This window comes from Muntiacus reevesi, chromosome 7 (assembly GCF_963930625.1).
Source record: "Muntiacus reevesi chromosome 7, mMunRee1.1, whole genome shotgun sequence".
Lineage (NCBI taxonomy): Eukaryota > Metazoa > Chordata > Mammalia > Artiodactyla > Cervidae > Muntiacus > Muntiacus reevesi.
In genome coordinates, this window is record NC_089255.1 from 19,961,937 (window position 1) to 19,974,513 (window position 12,577).

Sequence of the window (12,577 nt, forward strand, 5' to 3'; positions counted from 1 at the left end):
CACTGAAACAAAACAAAAACATGAAATCTCCCAGACAATGAAATGGAAATATGAACTTCCTCACCAGAATCTACAAATGCAGACGCAACACAGCTGGTCACTTTTCTAAAAAAAGTTACATAAGCAAAAAGCACAAATCTGGGGCCTTCAAATGCCCTATTTAACTTTACTCAAGATGACAGTGAGCAGCATTAACAAAGCTCAATATATACACAAAGTAAAGTAAGTAATTAAAAATAGCATTTCTAAAGGATAATAATAGTAAATAGCTAACGTTTACTCACTATAGTAAGCAAACAGTACATATAGCACTGTTATGCTACACTTAGTACATATAGTACTGTTATGCTACATATAGTAATGTAGCATATGTTACATATAGTAACATATGTTACATATAGTAACAAGTGTTACATATAGTAAAACTTTACTCCCCAAAACTAATTATATGCCAGGCAGAAATCTAAGTGCTTTAAGACTGTTTCATTTAATTCTCATATCATCCCTAGGGGAGTGGATTATTATAAATCCCATTTTACAGATGATAAAACTGAGACTTAGAAGTATTAAGCATATTACTCAAGGTCAGTCAGTCCAAGAGATGGGGCTCAAACGCAGGTCTATCAGGATCCAAAGTCTGTTCTCTTCTTGACCATCATATAATACTGCCTGGTTTACACTAAACTCAATTTTAATTTCAGTCCAAAGCTTTCAAAGTCTTAACAGGAAGTTTATTTTTTAGGACAGGTTTCTTCCTTTAAAATGACACCTTAAATAAGCATTTTACTTGAAACTAACTATGATCCTACAAGTCTAAATATCTGGATGGGAAACAAATTCTATCTGAATGAAAAGCCCTGAATCTCTCTGGTAATGGATCACAGCTAGGGGAGACCTTAAGGGTCATCTAATTAAAAGTCTTCACTTTAGGAATAATGAAACAGACCTTCTGGAAAACATCTATACTCAATCTAAACTACCACATACTTAAACCAGAAATACTTTGGTTTGGGGAGGTTCTTTTTTAAAGTCATCACTTTGAATGGATAATCCAACTTTTCAAGATCATCTAGAATACAGTATCCACTTCTGAAACACTCTAAGAAAATACAAACCCCAAGACATGAGGTCAGACTACTGAAGAGCTATTACCAACAGAAAACTTTAATCTTACAGACATGTCATAAAAAGCTATAAAATGGCATCCTCACCTATATGGACTCAAACTCAAAATACAGCCTTTCTTTTCTTGAATTACATTTACATTCATTTGGGTCAACTACAAGCTCAGCTTCACTTCACCAGTCACGTGACTGAATTCAAGCTCATTTCACAGAAAAGGCTGCACTATGCTGTATTTAGAACACATATCACTGAGAATAACCAGATGAGTCTTTGTAGGCCTATGCAAAAGCCTTGCTTTAGTTGCTAAGAAACTACAATTTCACTGTATTATAAATTTTCTAAGAAGCTGTGTGCCAGTACAGAGATTAAACATGTTAAGATCAAAAATCTCTCAGCTATTGTGCCTAATGAAACCTTGCTTTTCCCACAAATTGAATAGCTGAAATTATTGTTAACACAGACTAAAAACTGATAAGACAAATCAGAATAACTCTACCTTGCCTTCCACAGTGGCCTCATGCTTTGAAGGAAAACAGGGAAAATACCCAATATGCTTCACATATTCAATGCTAGAAATAGAAAAAATGTTTCCTTCCTGACCCCTGCAGTGATCATTGGAAGCCATGAAGCATACATAAGATTTTATTTGTATGATTTGGTGCAACAAACACTTACATTTAACTGATGCTTTTTTGATCTTTAGTAATATATTTTATTGTAACCTTCAGCATTTTAAGCCTTCATTCTCCTTAGAATGGTTAACTCCATTAGCTTTATCATTGATTTTATTTTTTAATGAAAGTCATTTTAATTTAAGCTCTTCCAACAAGAGTAAACTGTTCTAGCATAACAACAAAGAAACACCAAAGAATTAGCAAAAAGAATTTACAGTTCACTCTCCAGTAAAGTCATGAGTGAGTTCAACCTCATAATTTTTTTTCCTAGAAAAATATTTTTGAAATCTCTTAAAGGCTCTCTCCACAAGGGCAGAAACTGTTCACAATACTTCTAATCTCATCTCTAAAAGATCGATTCAGCAGCTGAATTTTAACACATACCTTTAACAATCAGAATCTTTTTTGTCTAGATCCTTCATCACCATGCTTCCCCACCACGTCTCCATCTTCTCTAAAGAATTTCAATTCAAAACCCAGTTCAATTATCTCCTTTCCATCGTACCCTGAACACATCCCAGGGACTACTTTTATGCTCCTCAGAAATAATGTCTCTTCAGTTTTTGAAACTTTTCGATCTTAAAAACACATTTCCCTCCATCTCCCTCTCTCCAGTGCCGGCCCTCAATCCCACCACTGCAGTTTCAGCTGTGTGAAAGGCCCAACGAATATCATACAGCACTTGCCAAAACTCAGCTCCTCCCTTCCCTAATATATCCTCTACACTGCAAACCAACATTACACCCCCGGCTTCCTGCATTTTACTCCCTTCCCTTATTTTCTGTCTTCCCCCACTTCCATTTCTATAGTCAGGCACCCTTATTTCTCTAACAAATAATTCCCCTTACCCCAGTTTCAACCCTTTCTCCCCATCCTCTGCTCGTCTCTCCTCTCCTTATTTAGAAACTCCTTTTTGCTCTCCCAACCACTACCCTAGAATGCCCAACACTCCACCCTCCTCAGCAAACCCAGCCCTCTTCCCCCACTTCGTTTAGAGCTTCTGCTGCTCCTCTTTCCAGATCCCCTACTGCAGTCAACCCACTACCTCGGCTTGCCACCCACCTTCCCTCCACCTCCACAGCCAAGACTCCCGGATTTCTTACCCCCTCCTTAGGGCTCTAGTACTCTCTCCTCAGTGTTCTTCAGGACTCCCTTCCCCCAACGTCTCTTAATTTTTTTTTAAGGATGTCACCAGTCTTACAGGGCCCCAGAAGAACCTTGGACGATCCCAGCGCCCGGGACCCCCGTTCATCTGTGGAGCCTAATACCACTCTCTGTCACCTTAAACACAAATGTTTGTCTCGTGTAGCCTATAAACGCTGTACCCCTTCCTTATCCGCCCCCGCTACTCCAGCTCCTCAGGTCGGCTTCTTCAGGGACCCCTCCCCGACTCGGAGCGACGAGCCCCAAGATATGGAGCCTCTAAATCAGCAACACCTCAAGCTCTTATCGGACGCCCCCACCTCTCGGACAGGCGCCTCCGGTTCTCACACCCGCGCGTCTCTTCGAACTCGCGACCGGCATTTGGTCCTGTCGGGCCCGCAGCACCTCAGACTCCGACGAGCCCCCTTCCCCGGACTCCGCCACCTCCTCCGGCCCCGAAATGCCCTCTCCGGCCGCCACCGTCCCTCAGCCCCCGCCCGGCCGGCCCCCGGCGCCCCGCTTACCGTTCTGAGCGGCGCCTGGCCCTGGGAGGAGGGAGCCAGAAACCAGCAACAGCGAGAGGGCCAGGGCACTGGGGAGCGACGAGCCCGACATCCTCCCTGCAGAAGACGGAACAGCGAATGGGCCGGGGCCGGAGCCGGGGCCGGGGAAGGGAGGGGAGGGAGGGAGGGGGCGGGCGAGTGCGCGAGGGAGAGAGCGAGGGAGGCAGCCGTGGCAGGGCTCCGTCCTTCCCCGTCCTCCTCCTACCGCCGCAGCGCCCAAGCCTCGCGAGACCTTCGCTCCGGGCCGTGGGCGGCTGAGGAGCGACAGCATCAAGGCTCGCGAGAAGAGGCAGGTTCACTCGATCCTCCCGCCCCTCGGACTCCGCGTCCCCGCCCCTGCAGAGGCTGATTGGCCTAGCGCGAGGTGGGTCACGTGCCAAGGGCGCTTCTGGCCACGTGACGGTTCGAGGCGGGGCTCCTCCGGCTCTCTTGGCCCTGGGGAACCGAGAGTTCTGTGTTTTGCTGATTCCTCTGTGAAGTCGGAGCTCCCATAAATAAGAGGAAGCTTTGAGAGTATATTTCCTCCGCCCATCCTGCCTTTCATTAGTTGGAGCTCTTGGCTGCAAAATTTAATGCACCACCGACTCTTTTAAGCCTTACTCTTATTGTTCCCTATCAAACTTCTGTTATTTCTTCCTTCTGGACTTTAACCTTAGACCCATTCCTGGCATCTGGCTTCAACCTCCCCCTTTAACCCCCTGTATTAACCTTCTAGGCTAAATGGCGCACTCCCCGTGCCTGGTATTACTTTGTGCTTTACTGCTTCTACATCTCCCTCTGTATGAAATGTCCTCCTTTTCCTCGCCCTTCTATTCCCCCGCCCCCATTTTGGCCTTATTTTAACTACCTAGAATCTCAGGCCTGAAAATCAACTAAACTAATTGCTCGTTAGACAGTTTGGACACTAAATTCTACAAGGAAGTCAACATGTATTAACTATACGAAAAATCTTCGGAAGTATTTTTGTGCAGCAAACATTTGTTGAGTACTTACTGTGTGCCGGCTTTTCACATTCGATGTGAAACCTACCTGAAAAAGTGGTCCCTACTATCACGAAGTTCACAACCTAGCTTATTAGAAGAGCGAGGAAGAGGACAAATGATTGCACACCCATTGGAAAGGAGCCAGCTGGGTGCTCTGGCAGTGCCACTACTGTTTGCATGGAAGTTTGGGGAATGCCCTTTTTAAGGGTATTTTTGGTACAACCAGAGCATCATCAGTCCTTGGTTGCTAAAGGAGTTTCTGGGTCTTAGCTCATCCCTGACTCAGAGTAGACATCCGAGGGAATGTCTGTGGAATGAAACTAAGAGGGGCCAAGTAAGCAGTCCTGGTGACCTGACTCAATTTGAAGTGAAAACTTGAAAAATCTGGAAGAAGGAGCATTCACCATGACCTTCACTCAAGCCAAAGTGGTTTCAAGCTTTCAGTGTGAACCAGACACCTGGTGGTTCCAGCCTGAGCTTTCTAGCAAGCTACAACTACGGCATATTGTTGACTGAAATGAAGCATTATCCTTCAAGACCTCAGGTGAGTGAGTGATAAATAGCTTGGCATGTGTCTTTGGACAAAGGCCATTGTGCAGACAGCTTTGGATGGAGGGCTACAGGGCTCCTGGTGAGACCAGGATTTTCAACTGATGGGAGTTTTCATGGTATGCAACCATCCTGCTTCATCATCAAAATCTGCATCTGATGGGGAGACTTACAACAAGGAATCCTTACGAAATAATGGTGCTCCTTTAGTGGGTTGGGACATTGAGGCTGAGAGAGGCATAAATTACCCAGGATCGGAATGGTTTTGGTGATCATTACTGCCAAAAAAATCTGGTTTGTCTCCTTCTAGGGACACAGCAGGGGTGCCTTTCCTTTCCCTCTTGAAGCGGGGAATGGCATGTGACTTGCTTCCACCATGCCAGTGAAAGTGACATGCATCATTTTTAAGCAGAAGGTTTTCTTTTCAGTTGAAGGCACCAGAGCATACTCTCTTCCCTGCATGGAGATCAGTGATCATGATCACTGGCATGTGTCAAAAATGAAGCTTATGTCAGCCTGGGTTCCTAAGTTAGCATGAAAAACCCAGACCTTCTGCCAAACTGGTAGTTCCTATTGACTTAAGCTACTGAGATTCAGAGGTGTTTTCTCTTGCATAACTTGGATTATGCTGGTTAGGGAAAACAAGTCCACCCCCCTACTACCACCACCATCTACTAACTGTGGCTTGGACAAGTGACCTGTCCCTCTGGATCCTATTTTTCTGTCAAATGATGTTAACAATAGTATTGATACATACTTAATTCATATGATTTAAGAGCAGTAAATGACTAAATTTATGTACAATGTTTAGATCGGTTTCTGGTTCATGTAAACACTCAAATGTTGGTGATAATGATAAATATTATTGCTGCTGCTGCTACAATTTTAACTCCAGCCCTGTGCTCTTCCTACTATGTCATGCTTCTTACAAAAAGTGATTTAGGAAGAAAATTTTTAAGTACAGTGTTACCATCAACTCTAAAAACCGGCAGTTATGAGGAATCTTTTTACCTAGAAGAAAATGTCATCAAATCCCATGATAGTAGCTGTACTTTCAGACCTCCTTTTACAGGAAAAAAAAATCTTATAACTCAGTACCTTTTTTAAAGGAAGCTAGGACTGATGCTGAAGCTGAAGCTCCAATACTTTGGGTACCTGATACAAAGAGCTGACTCTTTAGAAAAGACTCTGATTTGGGGAAAGATGGAGGACAGGAGGAGAAGAGGGCGAGAGAGGATGAGATGTTGGATGGCATCATCGATTCGATGGACATGAGTCTGAGCAAATTCCGAGAGATAGTGAAGGACAGGGAAACCTGGCATGCTGAAGTCTGTGGGGTTACAAAGAATCGGATACAGCTGAGCTACTGAACAACAAGGAATTTAACTTTTTCCTCTTTTTTAACGTTTGTATTACACGTAAGCATTCTCTTTACAGGTATGTGCAGGTGTGTGGGAGGATGGCTGAACTCCTTGTAGTATCTCATAAGAGACTTAGAGGTCCTCAGTGCTCAGGCTAAAACACATATTCCTAGCCTCCAGGGACTGCTTGAAGTGAAGTGAAGTGAAGTGAAAGTCGCTCAGTCGTGTTCAACTCTTCATGACCCCATGGACCACAGTCCATGGAATTCTCTACGCCAAAAATACTGGAGTGGCTAGCCTTTCCCTTCTCCAGGGGATCTTCCCAACCCACGGACTGCTTGGAGATCTGGTTTTCCAGTATTGATAGTGCCTCTTAATGGCAATATAGAGCATTCCCAGTTGAAAAGCTTTCCTGGTTCGGTTGGTTGGTTGGTTGGTTGGTTGATTTGTTTTTGGTGTGGTTCTTTGTCTTTGGAAGGATGCCAGTGTTAATAGAGTTTGACATTGAACTTCTTTATGGTTTCCCTACTCCTTTCTCTGCAAAGATTTGCTCTTTCCATTCAGATATACCACCCTGCCCATCTTGATTGCTGTCATCTTCTGACCCACCGAAGTAATTTTTCCCCTGCTCCTTCCAACTGTTAGCATCATCATTGAACTCCGGGTGAGTTCAGTATTCATGTTTATGATCTAGTCAATACCTTGGTCTCTTATCTCCAAAAACCACCTCAACTGAGCCACCACTTCCAAGGTTACACCCTCAACATTTTAAACATCCATAAAAGGCTCTATCTTTGGAATATGAAAATATAATAGATCTCACTTTCCATTTACTCTCCTATCTTTTCAGTTCCATGTTCTAGGACCTCATTTGCTGTCATTCTTCAATCTCATTGAGACCACTAATCCATTAATCCCACAAATTCTTGTTGTCCATTCTTCACTTCCCTTCTGGTCCAGTTTAGAGCCCAAGATTCATCATTATAATTGTTTCCTTACTCACCTTAATCTCCAACATTCTTTCCTAGAAAAACCACAACATGGCTAAGCACTACACTCTGAGATGAGGTTTCACACCATGTGCTTGAGCAGCTGAATGTTGCCTGAAAAAAAAAAAATCATATAGAGAATGACATCATTTTAAATTCATGGTCTCAAACCTCAAATGCATACTCAGCACCACCCAGAAATCCTACTCTTTGTTTTGAAGTAAGAATGAATTTGCAACTTCAATGGTCACATGCAAGAAATGCTCATTTCTTTCACTCCTTTGAATGAAATTTAATCCATTCTGAGCACCTTTCTGCCAAAAAGACAAGAAATTCAATTTTGGTCATAATGAGCCTCACTCTCTACTTCCCAGAATAATAGGAAATTCCTAAGGATTTATGCAGTCCAGGACATTACTGAGTTTTTTGTTGTGACTTTTTTTTTTTAAAGTTCACTCTGGTCACTCACTGCTGGTGTCTGCATGGCCCAGACCCACATGATCCCTTGAAAGTGAATGGTTTGATACATCCCATCACTCCCCTCAACAGCCTCACCCTACACCCCACTCCTTTTCTGTTCTTTATGATTGCTCTGCTCCCTTAGAGCCTTTGTACATCCTGTTCTCTTTGCCTAGAATGCTCAACCCCCATCCTGTTTACCTGGTCTACTTCTCATCCTTCAGATGTCAGCTTCAAATCATCCCTCTTTAATATGAAAAATTAAAACCGTAATGAGATACCACTTCACAAACATATTCAAATTTAATAATTTTCTGAAAACTGACAGTACCAAATGTTGGTGGGGATAGAAAGCAACTGGAACTCCCATATGTATACTGCTGGTATTCATACAAAAATAGCAGAACTACTTTGGAGAACTATTTGGCAGCTTCCCATGGAGTATATATATCTAATCTATGACCAGGAATTCTATTCTTGTATCCCTACTGCCTAAAAAAAAAGAAAATATATTCTCACAAAATAATTTAAACAGGAATGTTCATAGCAGCTTCATTCATAGTACCCAAAACAAGAAACAATCCAAATATTCATCAACAGGGTGACTGGATAAACAAACTACGGTATATTCATACAATGGAGTACTATTCACCAATTAAAAAAGAATAACCTCATGCAATAAAAAGAATTTTAAAAATGAAATAATAAAAAAGATTAATAAAAGAATAATAATAAAAACGACAAAAGAATAAAAAGGAATGATACATGCAATTATATGGATGAATTCAGAAGTGTAATACTGAGAGAAATGAGACCCAAAAAAGTATATACTGTATAATTCTACTTATATAAAATTCTGCAGTAGGCAAAACTAATGTATATTAATAGAAATTGAATCAGTTTCAGTGTTTTCCTGGGTGACTGACTGGAAAGGATCATATGGGAATTTTCCATTGATGGAAACTTTCTATGTCTTGAAGTGGGTGATGATTTCACTGGGTGTGCATTTGTCAAAATTCATTGAAATTATACCTCAGTCAAAAATGTGTAAAACAAAACTGTCCATTGTTAAGGAAGACTTTTCTGGGCTCCATAACTCAATTAAGCCTTGGTATAATATACACCCATTGCTCCATTTGCCTCTTTTTGATATCACTTATCACAGTTAGAATTTTACATTTATTTGTGTGGTCATTAGACTCACACCCGGCTCAGTTTCTACACTTCCAGGAGGAGCAAACCATGACCAACTTATTCACCGCTGACTCTCCAGTTCCTAACATGGTATTTGCCATTCAGAGGGTATTTAGTGACTAGCTCATGAGTGAATAGATGAGTCACATAGCTGGACCCAGAATCTGAGACTCTTCTATCTCAGTCCAGCGCTCCTTCCACTCTGCCATTCCAAAGAGACTCCAGCAATTACCAAGGATGACCAGCTCTCAGTGCTTCCTTTCTTTGTGTCGTTAAAAACTGTTACCAAACCTTGTGTGATAAGTTAATTTAACATATCTCCATATCCAATCTCCCCATCTAGAACATGAGCTCATTTAAAACCCTTCTAAAGTTTTTCACAGCTTACAAGGCATTTCCACATTGGATATCCCATAATTTTACTTGGTCACCAAAACTCCATTTCATAAGCAAGATGACTAGGCTCAGAAAGGAGAACAACTTATTCAATATCCTCAGTTGGCAGGTAATAAAACCAAATGGAATTTGAACCCAGATCTTTTGGATTGACTCCAAAGGGAAAATGCTGAGGGTGGCTATCATCAAGAAGTCAGTCTCCTAAGATGACCCTCTTCAGATTCATGAATCTTGTCTGAGGATGAAGTAATATCCTTGGGCAAGGTCTGCTGAGGTTGGCATAAGATTGACTCATCTCCTGGCCTGGAATCTGGGCTGCTCATCATTTCTTCAGAAGGCACTTCGGGTACCACCTCTACTGTGATGACCAGTGCTAAGACAGGACAGGGCAACTTAACAGCTTGTGTTAAAGATGTGCTTTAGGGGTCAATATATAAGCCCCTTTTAGCTCCTGCTCAAGTATGGACACAACTAAAGCAGACGTAGGAGTCTGTGTCCCCCTTTATTTTATATATATAAATGAGTGAGACACGATGGAGCACACACATGCACATATATGTATATATAATTATGTATATGTAGTTAAAATCTCTGGACTGTATAATACTATATTATATATTATACATACATATATGCAAATAGATAAATATCCGGTTCCCATCTTCAGAGATTTCAACTTAATTGATGTGGAGTGAGGCCCAGCATATGTAACCTCTCAATGGGCTTTAATGTGCTATAATGCCTGCTTTGCAAACTTTGATATGCATTAGGTCACCTGGGAACTCTAAGAAAATCCCAGTGCTTAGACTGCACCAATTAATTCAGAATCTCTGGAGGGGTGATCCAAGCGTCAGTTTTAAGAATCCACAGATGATGCCAATATGCAGCTAAAATTAAGAACAAGTGTTCAAATGCAATCCTGAAAAAAAAAAAAGTATATAGCAGAATGACAAAGAAGACTTAGAACACAGATTTCTGGGCCCCACTGTCTTGAGGGGGTCATAGCTGGCTTATTAAATTAAGAAATGCAGATTATGACCTGTGACTGAGGAGGCAAAAATCACCCACACAGGAGCAGCAGGCAGCTCCCTCAGTATCTGAGCTCCACTTTGAGGAAGTGAAAATCCTGGATAGTTTTGATTGAAAGCACAGTTTCAATATATTCACACAAAGGAAGTCAAGTTACAAGATTTAGTACTTAACAAGTTCCAGAAACAGGGATGGGGGAAATGATGAGTGGGAGGAAGGACACTTCTCCATCTCAGGACATGAGGGAGCAGGAGACAGCAGGGTAGCAAGCACTTACTCCGTACAAGGTGGTTGGGGCAGAGATCACTAACTTTTCTTGGCCCAACTCTAAGTGGTTATTTTAAAAGGTGCCCCAGGAAAAGTAAAGTGGGAATTCGTGGTGGGGATCCTAAACTCAAGTCCTTATCTTAATGTTCAGAGTCTAAGTGTGAGAACAGTTGTTATACTGTAAAACACTTGGATAACAGTTCACAGTAGCTGTTTTCTCATCACACCCTCAGAGGATCAGAGTCAGTAGGCCTGGGGGCATGGGGTGCTGACAATTTGCTTTTCTAACAAACTCTCAGGTGATGATGGTGCTCTAGGTTTGGAGACCACACGTTGAGATTGGCCTCCACAAGACAAAGTGGACTTCCTTGGTGGTCCAGTGGTTAAGAATTTGCCTTGCAATGCAGGGGACACAGATTTGATCCCTGCTCCCGGAAGATCCCACATCCTATGGAACAGCTAAGCCCATGCCATGCTAGAGCCCATGGGCCACAAGTATTGAGCCAGAGCACTGAGAGCCCATGCTCTGCAACTAGAAGCCACGACAATGACAAGCCCATGCACCGCAACTAGAGAGTAGCCCCCACTTGCCACAACTAGAGAAAGCCCATGCGCAGCAAGGAAGACCCAGTGCAGCCAAAAAATAAATACATAAAAAAGTTTTTAAACATTTTTTTAAAGGAGGATTATTAGGTTCTGGTTTTAAAGGGGATAGAGTCTGCAACACTGTTGCTGGTATCAGAATGTCCAAGTTGCTTCTAGGTCCCTGTTCTTCCCACTGTTGGGAATGGATTGGGAAACATGTCCAGTGTCTCCATGTTAATAATTATAGTGGTAACAGTGTGTCTCCTTGGTATTGTCCCTTTCTCTGAAGAAATACTCTGATCCACGTGGCTCTAATCAGACCACTTCTTCCTTACAAGACCCTTTCCCCCTGTTTTGTTCAAGGGAGCTCTCCAGACTCCAGTGAGAAGACTCAGAAGTCCTGGGAAATTTTTGGATTAAAATTTAGGAAGGACAGTATCTCACTTATATCCTCAGTGATATGAACAATGAGATGTGAGACTTGAGGTGTCAGTGGCTAGAAGTCCTGTCACGTGTAAGTCTGCAGAAAGAGGATCAAGCTGACAAACAAGAAATAAGGATGTTCCCTTTTCACTGTGAGTTCATGGAGGGGCATTATTTACTATTTTATTCCCCAGTATCTAGAATAGTAAAAATAGGCTTCCCTGGTGGCTCAGATGGTAAAGAATCTGCCTGCAATGTAGGAGACCCAAGTTGGATCCCTGGCTTGGGAAGTTCCCCAGAAGAAGGCAATGGCTACCCAACTCCAGTATTCTTGCCTGGAGAATTCTATGAACAGAGTAGCCTGGCGGGCTACAGTCCACGAGGTCACAAAGAGTCAGACAGGACTGAACAACTAACCGACCAGTATACCAGCATAGTAAATGGCACAAAAAATCATGTCATTAAATGTTATGAACAGTTTTATTAAGGCATAATTAACAGGCAAATTGCATATATTTAAAGTATACCATTTGATAAGTTTTGGCATATTTATACACCAGTGAAATCATTATCATTTGTCACCCCCAGAAGTTTCCATGTGCCTCTTTACAGTCCCTCCTCCCATCTCTCCCCACCTACCCAGATAACAACTGATCTCTCTGTCACTGTAAGTTGGCTTCTTTTAGAGTTTATATAAATGGAACCATATGATATGTATTATTTTTTGACAGCTGCATAATTATTTAAAGATTCACCCATATTGTTATGTGTCAGTAGTTTTCTTTCTTTTTATTTTTGTCTGCACTGGGTTTTCGTTGATGTGCAGACTCCTCTCTA

The 12,577-nt window shown here is 42.1% G+C and overlaps 1 protein-coding gene across 1 annotated transcript in view; it reads right to left on the reverse strand.

Moving 5' to 3' along the window:
- The window catches only part of NPTN (neuroplastin), a 64,110-nt gene extending 60,334 nt beyond the window's left edge, over positions 1 to 3,776 (reverse strand). The window contains exon 1 of the mRNA XM_065941980.1: positions 3,467 to 3,776. Coding sequence (XP_065798052.1) covers positions 3,467 to 3,776 — 310 coding nt within the window. The remainder of the gene's footprint in view (positions 1 to 3,466) is intronic.
- Positions 3,777 to 12,577: the final 8,801 nt, after the last annotated feature.